This window comes from Oncorhynchus keta, chromosome 1, assembly GCF_023373465.1.
Source record: "Oncorhynchus keta strain PuntledgeMale-10-30-2019 chromosome 1, Oket_V2, whole genome shotgun sequence".
NCBI lineage: Eukaryota > Metazoa > Chordata > Actinopteri > Salmoniformes > Salmonidae > Oncorhynchus > Oncorhynchus keta.
In genome coordinates this window covers 59,048,898-59,070,509 of record NC_068421.1, presented here as the reverse complement: position 1 = coordinate 59,070,509, position 21,612 = coordinate 59,048,898, and the positions used below count along the sequence as shown (strand labels likewise).

The following is a 21,612-nucleotide window of genomic DNA, read 5'->3' as shown; positions in this document are numbered from 1 at the left end:
TACTGTACATAGGTTAAGGTACAGTAGTGGCCCGTGTAAACATTCTCTCTTGTAGCTCTTATGGCCATGTAGCCCAAGCCAGTGAGATTTTCCAGGAGGAAAAATTGAGAAAGCACTTCTCTAAAGTAACCTGATGTCTGTGATATTTAGCAGTTGACACGCATAACTGTCGCCCAAGTATGGTATGTGAGTTTATGTTGCAGAAAGAAGGGTATGGGGCTTTCAGAGAAGTCCAGTGGATAAACATATGGATAGTTTCTAACCAGCTGGCAATGCGCAATTACCTGTAGGCCTACGCACGGAATATCCGGTGGATCTGAGTAGCAAACATGGGCTCTTTTTCTTGTAAAACTGATTGTAGGGAATGCATGACGTAGGAGCCTGTTTGCCACCAGTGTCCATATTCTTTCCCGAGAATATCCCAAAGATCTGATGCCGAACCGCACTTCCTGAAGAGAATACCCGGTTTATTGTGTTATTTGCATCCGCGCGCGATTACCTCCTAATGGATTTGGATGCAGCAGAGGTTAGAAGGAAGGAAATGACGTCAGCACTGTACTATAAATGATGACGATGACAGCCAACATGTGAAATTTGAGATTGCGCCTCATTGAATATACGTAACATAGTTATAGGATATGGACAATGTGGCAACCTACATTCATTGCTGCCATTGTAGTCTGCTTAACCTATAATAAAACATCAGCCTACATTTAAAGTCCTACCCACATAAAGCATATATGTAAGAATATTACATAGTTTGTTTTCATTACAGCAGCCTTTAGTTTAGGATTTGAAATTCCACCACTTATAGGGCTATATGTTGTGATTGTAATATATTATGAATGGCCTAAAATTGCCTGAGTGGGCTGGAACTATCGTATTATTGCGTGACGCTCCAAGGCCTAGCCCCCTTCAAACCGATTGGTTTTTGTGATCAAAATGGTGTGGAAGAGAAAAAACGAGACATCTGTCCTCCACGTGGGTGTGAATCTACTTTTGCCATTGGTTTAGATCAACAGCGTCCTAAAGGACTTCTCTTGTGATTGGGTAGAATCTCTGCGGACTGTAGGCGTGTTTTTGTCGTGGTGGAAGTGAGCTACTTTGTGACAATGCTCAGTGTCGATTTTTCATTGGAGCTGCGGTGGGCATGGGTGCGCAGCAGAGAGCTTTACTGTATTAATCTTATGAGGCTTATGCATTCTGTAGGTCTTGTATTTGGCTTCAAGGCAGTTTTCAGTCCCATTCATTTAAAACAATAAGGACAGAGAGGTATAGCCTATATTGCGCATTTTCTCTCAGAAAGGCAATAGTTCTAATTGATGGTCCTTGGCATATTCCTGTGATACTAGTATAGCTGCCTGGCATTCATCCACCTCTGTAGCATTTAAAAATCTGGAACATTTGGAGTGGAAGTTGGAACATCTCTTGAGCAAGCCGCATTCACAAGAAAAGCGCAACAAAGTATTTCTCTATTAGACTCGTTCGGGGAATTATTCTCATTATATAATCAGAAGAGGGAAAACGGGTTTATTCAGACTCGGTATACAGTGACAGAAAGACACCGGGAGAGAGATTATATTTCTTTCTTTTGAATGCAAGCAGTTTCTCTCTCTGAAAACAAGGGACACTGTGTAAAGGGTCTGCTCTTTCTCTCCAACCCCGCTCCACTCGCCTTGTCTCCCCCCTGACCACAAGCTATCGAATGGACCAACATCCTAGCGCCCGGAGCTGCACCAGCCGCGGGGCTCCGTCTTGCGAGGCCGTCCCGAGTGAACCCTCCATGAATTTGTACATCCATTCCACAACCGGCACACGCTTCGAGCTCTCTCTTCCCCTGGAGGAGACTGTGGAAGGACTGAAGAGAAAGCTTTCTCAGAGACTCAAAGTACCAAAAGAAAGACTCACCCTTCTACATAAAGAAACGTGAGTACATCTATAAACATCAGCATATCCTACGGTCAAATGTTATGTGCATACATGATATAGTAGACTACATTGTACATACATTTGCTCTGTACAAATCATGGATTTCTATTGATGTCTATATTTTGCACTTATTTAAACTGTAACACATTGTGTAGATCAAGAATGGCATAGGTGTCATATCAGCAGCACTGTATTCAAGCTAAGCAGCTATTGACCATTAAAGCCGGCCAGTGCGGCAAGTATCGAATTGCGCATGGGAGACGCACATTTGTCAGTCAAGGTTTGAAGCAGTATTTATGAGGGAGTCGTGGGGCACTGCCTCCTTCAGCGTTCATTATACATACCATACCATTAATGATTAAATATATTATACAAATGATTAACAGCTGAACGAAATGCATACAGTGCATGTTTACTTTATTTATCCAGCTGCCGTTTGTCTGAACATAGGATTTGGTCTTAAATAAATACACAATTATTTAGAGGCTTTGGGGTTAGAATCGAATTGATGCTATACGTAAGTGGGGTGCACAATTGCATTTGTTCCATGGTTGGGGTTATGGGAAGATTAGATGTGGGCGAAGCACAAGGAATCTCTTTAATTCCTCCTCTTTCATGATCTATGGTTACACCCAGCTTTCTACAATCTCCTCTCACACCAGGGAACGCATATGCATTGGTTTATGCTCACGTTTTATTACAAGGAACTCCCCTGGAGAAAATTGGGAGAACACGTATTTGCCATTTTGAATAGGGGAGCACTCGAGAACAATGGGGATATTTTAACAACGCGTCACAATCTACAATTTATCTGCACTGTAATTATTGTTTTACTTAAAGCAAACGGAAACTGTAATATTTGCTGGTTTTCAATTGAGTCGGATTTTCGTGCGTTAAATGACAATGGAGGGGAGGAGAGTTGGTATGTTAAAGGTATCTTTGTACTTTCAAATCAACCAGTCGCATTGTTTTTTTTGTGTGTGCTTTTAAATAACACCCGTCCCATGTCTCCCGGTGTAATCGCCTCCAAATCACATCAGGCCTTAAAACCGAGAACATTTTTTAAATCCTCTCTCCAAATATACGTTCTGCGCTGCTGACTGCCTTTCTCCAGCTGGAGGTGTGACTTTTAGTTCACACTGTACTGTACAGTAGGCTTCTCGCAACGCTTCCGCTTCCGCTTGCCTCGCGTTTTTTCCACCTCTTTTTTTGACATGATGAGGTCCTCAAAAATGACCGTTCAGAATGACAAATGACATGGCTGTTCAGTAAATAGGCGTCGGCCTACAAGTGTTCCTAAACGCTTTAGTTGTACAAAAATGCATTGTGCAGAAACAAATGCCATGTTATGTCCAAACATTTCAAATGCAAATGATCACCCTATGGTTACATACCATTTCAATGTGTTGGAAAGTCTTTCCGGTCACTGTCATCGGAGAACACACATAAACCTGTCTCCAACCGATGATGAGTAGGGCATTGCATGCTCATGGTTCTCCAATAGTGAACATGAATGGACCAAACTATGCTTTTTAGGGAAGTCAAATAGTAGGCTGTTAATTGAAAGATTTTGTACAAATGCAAACGCTTAGGTCTATTTCATGTGAATAAACACACATTATTCATAATTTCAAATGGAAAATGCAATGTTTATGGAGAGGTCATAACCCTCAACTATCAGATTTTGTTGTCCTCCAAGAAGTTGTCATAACCTCCTGTCCAGCATCATGAGAGAAAATAGTCCTCTCCTTCAGGCAATGGCAGTGGTGTCAAATATCCACTGTTAACAGTTGTCAAGCCCCACTACTTGAAATTGAAATAGTGTATGACAGTGGATCAATATGCCGGCTCTCCGTCAAGCAGACTTTCATACAGGTTGTTTTTATAAATACATGTTGAAGACTCACCTAACTGCACAAAGGTTGGCGCTTCTGAAATGTGAATAGAGTCATGTCAGTTAATCAGTTCAAATGCCAGTTTGACTGTAAACTAATATGGTTATTTATTTCTCTCCCTCAGGCGTTTGAGTTCAGGAAAACTCCAGGACCTAGGGATCTCTGATGGGAGCAAGTTAACCCTTGTACCTACAGTTGAAGCAGGCTTAATGGTAAGGATAATTATACACCTCATCTGTGTGTGTTTTGCTAAACGCCCTGGGGGGTTGTTTGGGTTCAAGATAATACATGTTAATAGCATCAGACAGATTAATGTAGGTAATTAAGTCTGTGTTGATCTCCTCTCAGTCATCTTTGAATGCACAAAGCTCAGCCTTTCTCCTTTGTCTACCAAGGCTTACCAGTAAATAATGTCCTTCTTCTTCTTCTTTCTTTGAAGTCTCAAGCATCAAGACCAGAACAGTCAGTGATGCAAGCTTTGGAGAGTTTAACAGAAACTCAGGTAAGAACTCTCTCAAATAATGGTATTTAAGGGACCTTCATGAGAAGAGCGTTGAGTAGCCCTGCGTTGGAGATCATCTAATGATTTCAGAAGTGCTTTGACATACCGCTGGTTTAACCTAAACGGATTGCCCCTGAAAAGAAGCAGTGTGTTTTAAAGTGCATGAGACCTGTTTGCATGTGAAGCTGGAGCAGTATAGAGAAGACCTCATATATGAGACAGGCTGCTGCTACACCAGACTCTTCCCATGTGTAATCTTAGCCTCTTAAACAAGCAAGCCCAAGCAAACCCCACCCAACATGGGCCTGATTGAGAGTGAAGTCACCCCCCTCTTTGTGCAAAGCCCTGACTGGCTCTCCCTTCTGGCACTCCTCTCACCACAGAGACTCAGAGAGATGTTTCCAGGAAGCCAACACATCTATACACTAAACTCATAAACAGAGATTCAATTGACAGATAGGCTAATATTGATTGAAATGCCTATCGTTCCTGGAAGCATAGAATGCATGCACGAGAAAAAAGTGTCCAAGAACTCGATGTACCTCTCTGGAACTGTTGAAATACAGCATGAATATGAGTCACTGGTTTGGTCTGAGTCACTGATATGATCAATACTGAATGTAAAGTGATAAGATCTGATCTCACCTCCTCAACCTCAGAGAGAGAGACAGAGATGACGTATTGTCTCAGCAGCTGACTGACTCAAGGTGTGCTGTGTCTCCGTGATGCACGTAATAGTTGCAGTAAAAAATATGTCACCAATGTTAGATACGACCTCAATAAAATGGACTAGTTGCACACCTATATTTTGAGGTTTTGTGTGACATTGAAGTAGCAAGTTTTCTCAAGTAACATCACGATGATAAAGATTGAGAACATAAAGCCTTCCAGCAGGGCTGCTGGTAAAGTCAAAAACTTTAAACACATGTCAAAACCTCAGTGTGGCTTCTCTCCCGCTGATATTTTTACACTGGAAATCCTGGCTTTATTGTGTGTGTGATCTCAGCGCCTCGCCTGCCTGCGCACAGCACAACGGTGACGACAGATGAGTGAGTGTGTGTGTGTGTGTGTGTGTGCGTGGGGGTTGGTTGGGCTGGAAGCCTTTATCATCATGCGTTACGACTTTGCCGGGTGGCCAACACTGACTGTTTCCACAAGGCAAAGGCTTTCCCATACTTCAACAGTGCCAACATCAAACAGTCTGTGCCCTGACTTTCCACAGCTCTGTAGTCAAGACCTGTTGCCCTCGCCTCGGCTCTCCTCCTCTCACGGGGCAGGCAAGCAGCAGGAAAGGGCATGTACAGAAGTTAGGCCCTACAGTCATTATGAGTCACTTTGGTAGGACTTCCTTCTTCATCAAGCCTGCCCTTTGTTTCTCAATACTTTACTGTAAGAACGTGAGATGGTGGAACTATTCATGTCTCCTGGTGAGTCATTCAATGTGCTCATATGCACAGCCAACAATGAAAGTTTAGTAAAGGAAGAAACCCGTATGAAACAGATTGAATGTGGGTTTTTTTTTTATCTAGGAGAATTGATTCCCACTTCATAATTCATGAGGCGGAATGGGAAGATATAGATTGGGGAGAGATTACAGATACCGGGTAAGATTAGAAAATAGGAACACAAGAGCTTTCCTATTCATTTCCTCCTCCAACTTGGAGGCTATCAAAAATCAATCAATGCACTGAGCTCTTAAATGTGTCTGATAGGTTAACAGATACCCCCACGAACCCAAAAATAGCCATAGGGATAAGATGTTGTGGCTAGTTGCTGGCTGGTAACATTAGGGAAAGTGGTAGGTTAAACGTCCCCCTATGTCGCACTCTTCCCTCCCCCCAACTATGTGTAGTCTGGTCGGTATTGGAGATCAGGTTTTGTACCAGGATGTTCAGTGTGTTCATAGAAGCCCAGCTGATAGCGGCTTCCAGTTATTCTCTTGCTTCATACTGGGATTCAGAGGAGTATGCCATAACCTGCCCAGCCAGGTGGCTTCCAGGGAGAGATCTATTTCGGACTTCCGTAGAGCGAGAGGGAAAGTGTTTCATGGAAAGGGAGGACCTTTTCTCTCTCTCTCTCTCTCTCTCTCTCTCTCTCTCTCTCTCTCTCTCTCTCTCTCTCTCTCTCTCTCTCTCTCTCTCTCTCTCTCGCTCTCTCTCTCTCTGTCTCTCTCTCTCTCTCTCTCTCTCTCTCTCTCTCTCTACTTTCTGTATAACAACTCGTCCATAGCCCTATCATTTGAATGTGCTGTGGTTTGCAAGTTTTGTTCTCTACCTAATGCCTGCCCGCTGGTTCCAGTAGGCTCCTGCTATATTCAGACGGTGACAGAATAGGCTGGCCTCTATCAAGGGCACTGGCTCCCTTAATTCGTCTTCTTGGCTTTCCCAGGCAAATTTTCTCCTGACATCTAATCTGCATTAAGCCACCACCTCCTGACAGTCCATCAAGACTGGGCTGGTTTTCTCCCTCTGTCTGCCAGAGATAGGTTTAGGTTGAGCCTGAGTGTCTGTCTGTGCAGCAGGCTGTATTTAAGAGGCTTGCTTCTGTTGATGGAAGAATGAAAGCCCCCTTCGAGCTTGGACTCAGAGCGATGTAGCTACTGGTCTGTTTGTGAGAAATATGATAGCTATCTAGGGAGAGGAAGAGGGATGCTTACCGTGGTTGAGTATAATCAGCATCGTCAACTGTTACTGCCACTTAACCTAACCATCCCCCATGCACTGCCCTCCCCTTCCCCCACATCTCCCTTTGTTCCACATTTTAAAGAATAAACCCCATTCCAGTCCACAGAACCTGCCAAGCTGACCAACCCTCCAATACAAAAACAATGACTGAGAGTCAAGCCTTAGGTTAAGGTCTCCCCGATGACTCTGTTTTCCATGTAGGCTGGAGCCAATGAAGTAAAACAGTGCTATGATGCCGTTTGAAAATCAATGTATAGCCCAGCTGGAAGGATAGAGGGAGGACGGCAGGGAGGAGAAGATTGACATATTTTCCTGGAGTAAGAACACAGCTTGTCTTTGGGGAGGCTGTATGTTGGCCAGGTCCCTGAGGAGTACGTTGTTACATTTCTGCTGTACCTTTTCTCTCTTCCGTCCCTCTGTCTCCCAACACCCTCCTCCACCAGCCTCCGCTGGGCTCTGAAAAAGATTCAGAATTGTCATTGTGTCTGAAAACCGATAGATGCTAATAGTGGGATCTAACATTATGTGGAGGATCACCTCTGGGTCACCCCTCTCATCATTTCCACCAGCTCCCCTCCTCCAGGGAGCTTGGTGGGCCAGGCCAGGCAGGGGGGATGTGGGACGGAAAGGCGGGAGCCATAGGTGGCCTTGGTGAGTCACGGCGATTTGTTTTAGGGCGTTGTGGCGTGTTGTGTACAGGTTGTTCTGAGCCACGGAGGGAGGATGTTTGGAAGGACAGGCGTGACTCAAAGATGAGGAGATGAGCAGAGGGAGGGAGGGAGGGGGACAGGAGAAAAGGTCACCTCTGAGGTAGAGGAGTAGAGAAGTGTTCTGAGTGCTGGTGATGGAGCTCCGATAAGGCCTTGTCTTGTCATTGGGCTATAACTACATGGTCCGTTCATGCACCTCCACCTTATAGTCAGATGGTCCAAGTTCTTTTCTAGATAAGGTATTCTGTTCATGTGTTAGAAGTACATCATAAACTGTGTGTGTGGTGCGTGTGTGTGGTGCGTGTGTGTGTGTGTGTGTGTGGTGCGTGTGTGTGTGTGTGTGTGTGCCTGTCCGTGCCTGTGTGCCTAGCACACTGCTCAAAGCAATTGGTCAACATGTGTCTTTTTCCAGACCCCTGCTCTATACCCACCTCATCAAGATGGTAGTTAATCAGCCAGTCAGACACTACTGGAAATCATTGTTCTTTAATTGTATTGAGGATTTGGGAGTGGAAAGAATTGAAAAATGACTGACTTGCCATGTCAATATAAGAGCATCTCCCCATCTATAAAACCGGCCTGCTGTCTCCCTGTGTCAAATCAAAGCTTTTGTATACAGGCAGGAGTCTTGCCTTCTCGTAATTGGCTCCATAAATACATCATTTCGGAGCAGAATGTGTAAATCAAATTGTATATTATAAGACTGAAAGACAATAGTGAATAGAGGAACTATTTGTTTCCGTGACCTATAAATCCTATAGCCTGGGAGCGCATTAAGCTGGTGGAGTGTTTCTGCACCTTTGTCATCTCTTTCTGATACAGACGGGCACATACAGGAGGGGTGCCAAGGTGTGTTTGAGAAACGGGGGAGATGGATTTGCAGATATGGTCTTTGTCCTATTGTTTCTGTGTGTTTGTGTTTGTGTTTGAGAGAGAGCGACAAAGATTGTGTGAGTGCGTGTGTGTCCAGCGAAAATAAAGTCTGTATTGTGTCGTGACCGTCATTGTTCTTCATCCGCTGGCCTCTTTTGCGCTTCAAGTGCCCCTGCAGCATGATGATCGTGACTGACTGGGCTAGCGTGTGGGAGGCGGTGGAAGCCAGGAATATCACAACAGATAGAAAAATAGCCCAATGTCACATGTAGGTAATTAGCACAACACAACTGTACAGGAGGTGTTGGGCGGGTTTCGTTTTCTCACCGCCGTTCAAAGGCATCAAGCCTGCGGACTATGTTATGATCGGCCCGGCCCTCTGATGTACTCATTCTAAATCAGATGGGTTGAGACCCGTTGGACCTAGTGTGATTGTCATGTTTATTTGCTATGATGGCATCGCATATAGCTTTCGTTTTGTACTCCCTCTGTGTAAATAGTACACACAAACTCTACCGGCTGCCGCATCTCAGCGCTGCCGAATAATAATGAATGGGGATCTACTCCAAATGTTGTTTTATTCATCCACGTTCCTGTTGTAGAGCCAGCATGTGGTTAAGCCTGGCCCTCGTTCTCTCTCCCCCGCCACCCTTATCGCAGAGACTAGTCAGAACGTATTCATTCAGTTGGAATCAAAGACCTTGTGCATTGGTGTTGCACCATCTTTGATCTCCTAGAGAATGGAGAGTGTGTATGAGAGAGGGATGCACCCGCGATAGCAGCAGGAGATGTAATACGTCAAGGCGAGCGAATAGACTGGATTGCTTTGCCTCTGTTGCCTTAGAACCTTCAAAGCCATTGTGCTTGGCTGCAAGCAGAGGTAATGTAGAGGGCCGGAGGGTTGGAGGGATTGAGGGGGGGGTTGGAACCAAGAACCTTATCATTATGAACTTCACCATTCTGTCTTATTTTTTCACCCAGCTGGGCAAATTCGCTGATAGCCAGCTGGTTCACTGTAACTCATTCACCCTCTTCGCTTTATGTTTTGATGGGTTGGCCATTGATGGGTCCTTTGAAGACGGGGCCTGCTTTTTAGGATTTGTGGCATGATTGATTTTTTTTCTCCTCTTTTGAGAATCGTGTTATTGCATCTTTACCCAGTGTCTGTCTGCACAAGGAGCGTATCAATAGTTTCCCAGTGCGATCAAAACATTTGGGTCGATAGGCAGGTTAATAAGCTGGTTTGTGACCTCCTCTTCCCCCCTTCACCTATCTGTTTGATATTTTGACCAGGAGCTACTCAGCCGTAATGCAGCTGAAGGAGAAGGGCGATTCCTTCGCTTGAACCCTTCCACAGATCCCTGTCCTCTCTGGGCTCTGACGCAAATGCTGCTCAGTTGTTCATGAATGTCAGCTCAGTCCTTTTCCCAGCTCCCTCTCTCTCTCCCTCCCTCCTTTCATCCGTCTCTCCTTCTCTCTCTCAGTATGCTTAGTGTGCAAAGGAAGAACGCCTGCAAATGAGTTCCTTGAACCACAGGGACCCCAATAAATAAAACTGTCAACTGCAGAGTTGGAGAAAAAAAGAGAAAAGGAGGCAGAGTCACACTCTCACTGAATATTTCATCACCATCCACCACCATCTCCTCTCTGACACCCTACCCCCATCCCCCTTCTCTCCATCCTCCCCCCCCCATCCATCCCCTCTCCCTCCTCCCCGGTCTCCGCTTATCATATCCTCCTGTCACTGCATAGCAACCGAAGCCTGCTGCTACAGCTACACAAAATGACACCCCAACAACAAAAACAAAATGGCAGACGGAGGTCATGTTGATCTGAACAGAACCAGGTGTCTCTGTATCTTCTTAAACACCCAGTTCACAGATAGGCTGTCATTGACTTATCACGGCACTGCTTACGAAATATACCGTTCAAGACGACGCTTTTGTCAGACAAACGCCCGCCTTGTTCTTATGGTTTGTCCTCGCTCTTCGCTTCCACATGCCACTCTCGCTGAGTCAGGGTGAGAGGAACAATGAAACGGCCATTCCTGTCTGTCTCAACGTCACGCAGGCTCACTGCCATCCCCCACTACTGGAGTGGCTGTCTTCCTAGGGCTTTGGAATTTGTAAAGACACCAAGGACGAAGGAAGGTGGAGGTTGAAGACTTAAGACTCTGATGGAGGCTCTTTGTCTGCTTAGTTATTTTTTTCGTCCCTGACATCAACCTCACACAGACTTGTCTCGAGAGAGAGCAGAAAGGCGTGTATGGACAGGGATGTGCCGTAACCACTGAGGTTTTCTAGTTAGTGAAACTCTATCTGAGCTGTTTTTACATTATGGTTTCAACATCCTCTCCTGTAGTATGTACCCCGCTGACTGTAGCTTACTGTAGATAGTGTTACCTCCTATCTCTTAGGAGACTGACCTATTTCAGGTGTTCCAGTTCACAGCCCGTGGCTCCACCCCCGGCTCCACCCCTGGATCCACCCTCGGCTCCAAAATGCAGCCTGCCCCATTTCTCACCCTGTCCTCCCCTTTCAATCTGACAGGAGGGCAGAATGACTAATCAGACCCAGGCTGAAATTCTGAGCCCAGGGGCTTATTTGGGTTCCTTACTTATTTCTGGAGGGGAAAATAAGGCAGGGACCACAAAGACCTGAGAGTAAGAGGTTTAAAGGGCAGGCTGAGAGTTCTGTAGCTCCTGCCATTTCTTAGGTCGCTTAATGCATTTGTTTATGTGGGCTCGTGGCCTTTATCCTTTATCATTTGATCTAATGGGAACATTGTGGTGGGCGGTTGGCGGTGTGTAAGCAGATGGTTAAAGAGGGGAGGTCTCCACACATACAGTGTTACGTGTGTGAAACACAGGCTGGGTCATGGGGTTTAGGTGAGAACTTCAGAATTGGCTTTATGAGTCAACCAGTGAGACACCAGGGCCAGGAGTGACACATGTACAGAGGGAGTGACGGAGTGAGGGATGGAGAAAAACAGAGAGACAGAACAGGAGAGGGGAGTTTTGCGTATCTGATTAATTTGAGGTTTGCCATGGAGTGTTGGGAGCTCGGTATGAACGCATCATCTATCTCATTTTGGTGTGTTTTTTAATAATCCACACCTGTCTTTAAATGGAGATGGAATGCCTCTCTATTCATCTCTCTCTCTCTCTCTCTCTCTCTCTCTCTCTCTCTCTCTCTCTCTCTCTCTCTCTCTCTCTCTCTCTCTCTCTCTCTCTCTCTCTCTCTCTCTCTCTCTCTCTCTCTCTCTCTCTCCCTCCTCTCTCTATCTCTCTCTCTCTCTCTCTCTCTCTCTCTCTCTCTCTCTCTCTCTCTCTCTCCTCTCTCTCTCTATCTCTCTATCTATCTCTCCCTCCTCTCTCTATCTCTCTCTCTCTCTCTCTCTCTCTCTCTCTCTCCCTCCTCTCTCTCTCAACACAGCCACACTGATGTGTCATCCCCCCATACACACTGCCATCCCCCCCTAATCAAACACAGCTCTGTGACTCCCTCAAGGCCTTTGGCTTTGTGTGTGTGTATGTGTTTTGTTCTCTTTTGTGTGTGTGACAGGGTTTTGCAAACTGCCTAGTCATTCTCCTGACAGCTGTCAGTGAGGGACACAATCAACTACCCCTCCTGCCGTTCGCTCCCGCTCTCCTCTCTTCCCTCTCTCTTTTCGCCTGTCCCCCTTGGTTGACTAACAGGTGACCTTTGTGTGAGGAGTTTCCTAGAACCCTCTCACCCCTGTTCCTGTGCCTGCCCTTGCCAAGAACAGCACCACAATGGTTCAGTGCTCGTATTTATTTTAGTCGTCATCCCCATCATAGTCAGTCACTGTGTTAACATGGCATGTGATTAGGACTTGTGAATAATCTTGGGTTCATATTCCTATGCCAGTTCAATAGTCGTTTTGCTTAATTGTGAGATGCTGAGAGAAAGAGGTGTTGTGTTGGGTGACGTCCCCCCACCCCCTTTGTCCTCCCTCCTACCCCCTCCCTCGCTCCTCTCCTCCAATGTGTGTCAATACCAACGTGCAAAGGTCACCGTGGCTGCAGAGAGCCGGCGGTCGATAGAAAAATAAATAAGCAAAAGAAAGAGGGGAAAATGATGGAGGGCAGAGCCTGGTGATTCAGAGGGTTAAAAACCGGTCAGCACACACAAGCACACCCCAAAGGCTTATGGGTCTGGAGGGAGCGCTCCCTCTGTTCTCTGTGCTCTGTGCTCTGTGCTCTGTGCTCTGTCCTCTGTCCTCTGTCTCTCTCCTCTCTCTCTCTCTCTCTCTCTCTCTCTCTCTCTCTCTCTCTCTCTCTCTCTCTCTCTCTCTCTCTCTCTCTCTCTCTCTCTCTGTCCCTCCCTCTTTCTCTTAGGAATGCACACAGGGCGTTGAAGTTTTTCGGAACCTAAGTGTCACATTGTCCTGATAGCCTCTTGTTCTCTTGTTTCTATTTGGGAGAACCTGAGACGTCATTACCTCAGTGTACTGAGTGGTGAGTGGAGCTCTCTGACCCTTCAATGCTCTCCCATCACCACCACCACAACCCCCCATGAGTGGCCAGAGCAGTAACAAGGCCCTGGGTGTGGGAGGGTGAGACACCATGGAGATTGTTGGAGCAGTGTGGGACGAATGTGTCCTCCAGTCCAAGTGGTGACACGTCTCTCTGTGGTGTGTGTCCTGGAGTGAGTGGGTCAGTGCCTCCATGCTTGGCTCCGGGGCCCGTTCTCGGCGCTCCTAAGATGGGCAGCCCTTCCAGATCCGCCGTGGACCCCCGAACAATCGGGTATTATGAGCTGCGGGGCGGGTGGGTCTGACTTCCTCTTTCGAAGGTCTGAATTTTCAGGCCCGGGGCCAGACGGAAGGGTGGCCTTTGTATGTCTGGTGAATGGTAACGATGTTCAGACTCTGGATTATAGGGATAGTTGGGACAGGAGTGTGTGGGAGGGACAGAGTGTGTGTGTTGGGGGAGGGGGGCATGAGTGTGTGTGTGTCTGCGTCCGTCCTTCCGTGTGTGTTTTCCAAAGGCTCCCTTCATCCACCCAGCAAATGTAAATAGCCCAGTGTTTCAGTGTTCAGGGCAGTGATTAATTACAGGATGGGATAGTGTGTTGTATCTGCTTCACCAGCCTCTCTGAGGAGGAATTCAATGCTGCTCAATGTACTGTTATGTCTCTCTGTTCACATATCCATACATGTGCTTTTGTTAAACTCATTAACAAAGCCCCAAGCCTTGAAAAAAAATTATAAAGAGCTAACAGACCTTCTCTTTTGTCAGTTGGTGTGCACATTTACCTATATGTGGTATACTGGTATATATTTAGTTAGTGGCATTAGCATTCAATGTATAATGTTTTTGTTGTTTGTGAACTAGGTGACTCAACTCTCTTCTCTTCTTCCTGTCTCCAGGTCAGTGACTTCCTGTCTGGCCGCTCTCCTCTGACCCTGGCGCTGCGAGTGGGTGATCACATGATGTTCGTTCAGCTGCAGTTGGCAGCCCAGCAGTCTGGAGGGCAGCAGTTACAGCACAGGCACCTCATTGCCCGTGGGGGCGCAGAGGGCACCATGGGACAGTCCACAGGAGCATCTGGAGGGTCCACCAGCGGGCATCACCCCCGCGTCCCCACCCCGCACCACCACCACCCTCACCCTCATCCACATCCCCACCCCCAATCCAACTCTCATCCTCACCCCCACCTGTCCCGGCCCCATCCAGTGCCACCGCCCTCCACCAGCTCAGCAGCCTTCCCCCCTGCCCCCTCACACCAGCCCTCTCCTCCCATGTACCCCTCCTCCTCTTCCCTCTCTTCAAGTCACTGCAACACCCCTCCTGCTCCTCGTCCCTCCCAGCTGCCCGGCAGTATGTTTAGTCGCTCCCACCAGCCCTTCCCGGGCCGACCCAGCCCCAGCCCTGGCTCCGTCCCCCAAAGCACCCCCACTGCAGTCCCCTGCCCTGAGGTAAGACCCTTACCTACCAATCAACCTACCACTGCTTTCTTAATGCTGTATTACTCACAGCGTACCACGGTTACACAAAGGAGGGCCAGAACACAGCAGGAAAGATTAAAGGATGAAAGATAGAGATTGAAGGAAGAGAGAGAGGAGTTAATGTGTTAGTCTGCGTAGGTTGTTGTCTTGTTGATCATCAGCCGCCTCGCTGGTAAGCAGGCCTCTCTTACTGCAGCCTGGAGCTAGGCTATCTATCTGTCTTTTAATGGCAGCCTGGATCTAGGCTATCTATCTGTCTGTTAATGGCAGCCTGGAGCTAGGCTATCTATCTGTCTTTTAATGGCAGCCTGGAGCGAGGCTATCTATCTGTCTGTTAATGGCAGCCTGGAGCGAGGCTATCTATCTGTCTGTTAATGGCAGCCTGGAGCTAGGCTATCTATCTGTCTGTTAATGGCAGCCTGGAGCTAGGCTATCTATCTGTCTGTTAATGGCAGCCTGGAGCTAGGCTATCTGACTGTTAATGGCAGCCTGGAGCTAGGCTATCTATCTGTCTGTTAATGGCAGCCTGGAGCTTGGCTATCTATCTGTCTGTTAATGGCAGCCTGGAGCTAGGCTATCTATCTGTCTGTTAATGGTAGCCTGGAGCTAGGCTATCTATCTGTCTGTTAATGGCAGCCTGGAGCTAGGCTATCTATCTGTCTGTTAATGGCAGCCTGGAGCTTGGCTATCTATCTGTCTGTTAATGGCAGCCTGGAGCTAGGCTATCTATCTGTCTGTTAATGGTAGCCTGGAGCTAGGCTATCTATCTGTCTGTTAATGGCAGCCTGGAGCTAGGCTATCTATCTGTCTGTTAATGGCAGCCTGGAGCGAGGCTATCTATCTGTATGTTAATGGCAGCCTGGAGCTAGGCTATCTATCTGTCTGTTAATGGCAGCTTGGAGCTAGGCTATCTATCTCTCTGTTAATGGCAGCCTGGAGCTAGGCTATCTGTCTGTTAATGGCAGCCTGGAGCTAGGCTATCTATCTGTCTGTTAATGGCAGCCTGGAGCTAGGCTATCTATCTGTCTGTTAATGGCAGCCTGGAGCTAGGCTATCTATCTGTCTGTTAATGGCAGCCTGGAGTTAGGCTATCTATCTGTCTGTTAATGGCAGCCTGGAGCTAGGCTATCTATCTGTCTGTTAATGGCAGCCTGGAGCTAGGCTATCTATCTGTCTGTTAATGGCAGCCTGGAGCTAGGCTATCTATCTGTCTGTTAATGGCAGCTTGGAGCTAGGCTATCTATCTGTCTGTTAATGGCAGCCTGGAGCGAGGCTATCTATCTGTCTGTTAATGGCAGCCTGGAGCTAGGCTATCTATCTGTCTGTTAATGGCAGCCTGGAGCTAGGCTATCTATCTGTCTGTTAATGACAGCCTGGAGCTAGGCTATCTATCTGTCTGTTAATGGCAGCCTGGAGCTAGGCTATCTATCTGTCTGTTAATGGCAGCCTGGAGCTAGGCTATCTATCTGTCTGTTAATGGGGCGGCAGCGTAGCCTAGTGGTTAGAGCGTTGGACTAGTAACCGGAAGGTTGCGAGTTCAAACCCCGAGCTGACAAGGTACAAATCTGTCGTTCTGCCCCTGAACAGGCAGTTAACCCACTGTTCCCAGGCCGTCATTGAAAATAAGAATCTATTCTTAACTGACTTGCCTGGTTAAATAAAGGTAAAAAAAAAAAAAAAAAAAAAAAAATGGCAGCCTGGAGTTAGGCTATCTATCTGTCTGTTAATGGCAGCCTGGAGCGAGGCTATCTATCTGTCTGTTAATGGCAGCCTGGAGCTAGGCTATCTATCTGTCTGTTAATGGCAGCCTGGAGCTAGGCTATCTATCTGTCTGTTAATGGCAGCCTGGAGCTAGGCTATCTATCTGTCTGTTAATGGCAGCCTGGAGCTAGGCTATCTATCTGTCTGTTAATGGCAGCCTGGAGTTAGGCTATCTATCTGTCTGTTAATGGCAGCCTGGAGCTAGGCTATCTATCTGTCTGTTAATGGCAGCCTGGAGCTAGGCTATCTATCTGTCTGTTAATGGCAGCCTGGAGCTAGGCTATCTATCTGTCTGTTAATGGCAGCCTGGAGCTAGGCTATCTATCTGTCTGTTAATGGCAGCTTGGAGCTAGGCTATCTATCTCTCTGTTAATGGCAGCCTGGAGCTAGGCTATCTGTCTGTTAATGGCAGCCTGGAGCTAGGCTATCTATCTGTCTGTTAATGGCAGCCTGGAGCTAGGCTATCTATCTGTCTGTTAATGGCAGCCTGGAGCTAGGCTATCTATCTGTCTGTTAATGGCAGCCTGGAGCTAGGCTATCTATCTGTCTGTTAATGGCAGCCTGGAGCTAGGCTATCTATCTGTCTGTTAATGGCAGCCTGGAGCTAGGCTATCTATCTGTCTGTTAATGGCAGCCTGGAGCTTGGCTATCTATCTGTCTGTTAATGGCAGCCTGGAGCTAGGCTATCTATCTGTCTGTTAATGGTAGCCTGGAGCTAGGCTATCTATCTGTCTGTTAATGGCAGCCTGGAGCTAGGCTATCTATCTGTCTGTTAATGGCAGCCTGGAGCGAGGCTATCTATCTGTATGTTAATGGCAGCCTGGAGCTAGGCTATCTATCTGTCTGTTAATGGCAGCTTGGAGCTAGGCTATCTATCTCTCTGTTAATGGCAGCCTGGAGCTAGGCTATCTGTCTGTTAATGGCAGCCTGGAGCTAGGCTATCTATCTGTCTGTTAATGGCAGCCTGGAGCTAGGCTATCTATCTGTCTGTTAATGGCAGCCTGGAGCTAGGCTATCTATCTGTCTGTTAATGGCAGCCTGGAGCTAGGCTATCTATCTGTCTGTTAATGGCAGCCTGGAGCTAGGCTATCTATCTGTCTGTTAATGGCAGCCTGGAGCTAGGCTATCTATCTGTCTGTTAATGGCAGCCTGGAGCTAGGCTATCTATCTGTCTGTTAATGGCAGCTTGGAGCTAGGCTATCTATCTGTCTGTTAATGGCAGCCTGGAGCGAGGCTATCTATCTGTCTGTTAATGGCAGCCTGGAGCTAGGCTATCTATCTGTCTGTTAATGGCAGCCTGGAGCTAGGCTATCTATCTGTCTGTTAATGGCAGCCTGGAGCTAGGCTATCTATCTGTCTGTTAATGGCAGCCTGGAGCTAGGCTATCTATCTGTCTGTTAATGGCAGCCTGGAGCTAGGCTATCTATCTGTCTGTTAATGGGGGCGGCAGCGCCAGCCTAGTGGTTAGAGCGTTGGACTAGTAACCGGAAGGTTTTGAGTTCAAACCCCGAGCTGACAAGGTACAAATCTGTCGTTCTGCCCCTGAACAGGCAGTTAACCCACTGTTCCCAGGCCGTCATTGAAAATAAGAATCTGTTCTTAACTGACTTGCCTGGTTAAATAAAGGTAAAAAAAAATAAAAAAAATAAAAAAATGGCAGCCTGGAGTTAGGCTATCTATCTGTCTGTTAATGGCAGCCTGGAGCGAGGCTATCTATCTGTCTGTTAATGGCAGCCTGGAGCTAGGCTATCTATCTGTCTGTTAATGGCAGCCTGGAGCTAGGCTATCTATCTGTCTGTTAATGGCAGCCTGGAGCTAGGCTATCTATCTGTCTGTTAATGGAAGCCTGGAGCTAGGCTATCTATCTGTCTGTTAATGGCAGCCTGGAGCGAGGCTATCTATCTGTCTGTTAATGGCAGCCTGGAGCTAGGCTATCTATCTGTCTGTTAATGGCAGTTGATTTCCACCAACTTGTTTTTTTTTTCTTTGCCTGAATTCAACTCTGTGAGTTTTCAGAAACAAAACCAGATGTAGGTTAGTGTAGTTTAGTTTGAGAGGCCACATAGATACAGTGAATAAAGGAAACGATCATTTTTCTTCTTCACTCTGAAACGTCTCCCTTCCTCTCCCTCTTAGCTCTTCCTCCTCCTCCTCCTCCTCCTCCTCCTCCTCCTCCTCCTGTGGGTTAGACTTTCACTTTCACAGTTTTACTTTCACAGTTCACAGAGCAGGGAAAGGGCAAATAAAAGATCATGGACGCGGTCTGATGTCAGGGACAGTAACAGGAGCTCTCAGGACACAGCTCAGGTTTATTCAGAGCATAATGTGTCCCTATATGTGGACCAACATGGTTAATATTAGGGTCCATGTCACGACATGGCTGCCACAACATGGCTGTCACGACATGGCTGTTACGCCATGGCTGCCACAACATGGCTGTCACAACATGGCTGTTACGACATTGGCTGTCACGACATGGTTGTCACGACATGGCTGCCACAACATGGCTGTCACAACATGGCTGTCACGACATGGCTGTTACGAGTTTCAAGTCACTGCCTCATCATCTCAATAACATAAACTGTGATGAACTTTTCTATTTCAGTAGCATGTTTTATATGACCCCGTATTACATACATACATCTTACGGTCATAATTGAACTAATCACAATTGCTGTCGAGTGGATTTATATTTATTACCACTCACCGAAGGCAAAGTGTTGGTGTGTTGAAGGTTTGCCTCTTGTGTTAGACTGTCTCCTCTCCTCCACAGGCGAACTGTAGTGCTAAGAGCCCCAGTAACGGCACCAGTGCTTCAGCACGCTCCTCCTCCTCCTCCTCCTCCTCCTCCCGCAAACCAGGTGCCATTATCGAAAGCTTCGTCAACCACGCTCCTGGGGTCTTCTCGGGGACTTTTTCAGGTGAGTGAGGCCTAATAGCATTACACTAAGACTAAGGCACCAACTCTCAGACTATGGATTAGCACTCTCAGTGGCGCAGATTACTACTGTGTCTTACTGGGCTTGGTCTGGGGATTGTGACATGTGGTTAGACTGGAGCTGAGGGGCATTGTAACACTCTCTCTCTCTTTGTCTGTCTGTCTGTCTGTCTGTCTGTCTGTCTGTCTGTCTGTCTGTCTGTCTGTCTGTCTGTCTGTCTGTCTGTCTCTCTCTCTCTCTCTCTCTCTCTCTCTCTCTCTCTCTCTCTCTCTGTCTCTCTCTCTCTCTCTCTTTCCCCCCTTCTCTCTCTCTCTCTCTCTCTCTCTCTCTCTGTCTCTCTCTCTCTCTCTCTCTCTCTCTCTCTCTCTCTTTCCCCCCTTCTCTCTCTCTGTCTGTCTGTCTGTCTGTCTGTCTGTCTGTCTGTCTGTCTGTCTGTCTGTCTGTCTGTCTGTCTGTCTGTCTGTCTGTCTGCCTCTCTCTCTCTCCCCTCCCTCCTTCCCTCCCTTAGGCACTTTGCATCCTAACTGTCAGGATGGCACCGGGCGGCCCAGGCGAGACATCGGCACCATCCTACAGATCCTCAACGACCTCCTGAGTGCCACGCGCCACTACCAGGGCGTGCCCCCCTCCCTCACCCAGCTCCGCTACCAGACGCAGTGTGGCTCGCCCTCGCCTGCCTCCCCATCGCCTTCACCCCCTCCCTCACCCCCAGCCACCACCGCTGGCATTGCCGGCATCTCTGCCAAAGCTACCTCGGTGCCTGCCAGCAGCCCCATCTCACCCCCCCTCCACCCGCTGGTGCAGTGTCAGAGCCAGATCCGCATGTGCAAGCCCCCTGGTGAGTAGTGATATCCACTCACGCACGCACGCACGCACACACACACACACACACACACACACACACACACACACACACACACACACACACACACACACACACACACACACACACACACACACACACACACAAGGCCCTTCACTGTATTTTAGCCCCCGTGCAGCAGAGCAACAGATGTTGCTGCAGTTGTTGTTGTTGTGGATGAGAGTGATTGAAACGACTGTCGTCAAGAGCTTGAATTTAGATGGTCTATTGTAGAGCCCAGAAGAGGATTCATCAGCAACTTTGTTTCTGCCGTTGTGTTTCTATTCAAATACTGTTTAACTGTTTAACAAATACTGTTTGGGGAGGCAGGTAGCCTCGTGGTTAGAGCATTGGGCCAGTAACCGAAAGGTTGTTAGATTGAATCCCCGAGCTGACAAGGTATAAATCTGTCGTTCTGCCCCTGAACAAGCAGTTAACCCACAGTTTCCTGGTAGGCCGCCATTGTAAATAAGAATTTGTTCGTAACTGACTTGCCCAGTTAAATAAAGGTAATAAAAAAAAAATATTATCCCCACATTTGTTGCCGGACTCGAAAAGACAATATCCTTGCTCAAAAGGAAAGAGAAAGAAAGGGAATACAGAGGTTGGCAGAGAGGTTCTTGTGGGGGTTGGAAGGGTGGAGGAGAGGAGTATGAGGGGGAGGAGAGGGAGAATTCAGGCCCTCCATGGGAATGCAGCAGCTCTGCTCTAGCCTTATTCCATAAGGTTCAGATTGTCAGGCAGCAGCAGCACCAGCAGCAGAAGTAGACCTGTCTTTGTCTTTGTCACTGTGCTGAGGGGATAGGTTTACCCCTCAGAGGGCTGGACTAGGGATTACTGCCCATCCACACAGAGGCTAGGACAGATACTCACCACGGATAACATTCACAGGCGTGTGTCAGGTAGTCGTTGTGCGGAAACACATTGTCCCCACTCTGCTTTTTTAAACCTTGCCAGAGGAAATTGAACTTTTCTTCCATGAGCTGCTCTTGTTGAATGTTGAATAGAGTTGGATAGTCGGGGAGGATCTCTGAATGGCCCTGATTAAAGTTTTATGTGGACTCTTTGTTTGAATTAAAAACATGAATTCCATTGTCCATGGTAGACAAAGGCTGATATCAGCACATGTATTGTAACTTGGCATTGCGATAGAATGGAGCACTTCATCGAAGCATGGACCAAAAGTTCACCCAACGTCCAGGGGACTCTGCAGTATCCAGTGAGCCCTTTTAAAATAAGTTCTGCACAGTTGAAATAATAAGAGCTTATTTTCTTAACCCAGGAAGCCCCTTTCCCTCGTTCCTCCCCCTCCCATTCCTCCACTCAGCCGTCATCCCCTGCTTTAATTCTCTCTTTCTTTGTCCCATTCTCCCCGTCTCTCCCGTCAATGGACCGTCCCACTGCTTCCTCCGTCGCTGTCCAAAACTAGCCTCATCTGTAAAAGCCATCTCTCTCTGGTCTCTTCCAAGCCTGCTCACCATCAA

The 21,612-nt window shown here is 47.3% G+C and overlaps 1 protein-coding gene across 2 annotated transcripts in view; it reads left to right on the top strand.

Annotated features, from left to right (window-relative positions):
- The window catches only part of midn (midnolin), a 34,126-nt gene that overhangs the window by 1,725 nt on the left and 10,789 nt on the right, over positions 1-21,612 (top strand). Inside the window, exons 2-7 of one of the 2 annotated variants that reach the window (XM_052529459.1) lie at positions 1,699-1,926; positions 3,949-4,036; positions 4,264-4,326; positions 13,988-14,536; positions 19,101-19,248; positions 19,775-20,104. In XM_052529459.1, the coding sequence (XP_052385419.1) occupies positions 1,706-1,926; positions 3,949-4,036; positions 4,264-4,326; positions 13,988-14,536; positions 19,101-19,248; positions 19,775-20,104 (1,399 nt within the window). In that variant the 5' untranslated portion in view covers positions 1,699-1,705. Of the gene's footprint in view, positions 1-1,019; positions 1,927-3,948; positions 4,037-4,263; positions 4,327-13,987; positions 14,537-19,100; positions 19,249-19,774; positions 20,105-21,612 lie in introns of those variants that run through there. The other variant, XM_052529458.1, reaches the window with a different exon arrangement.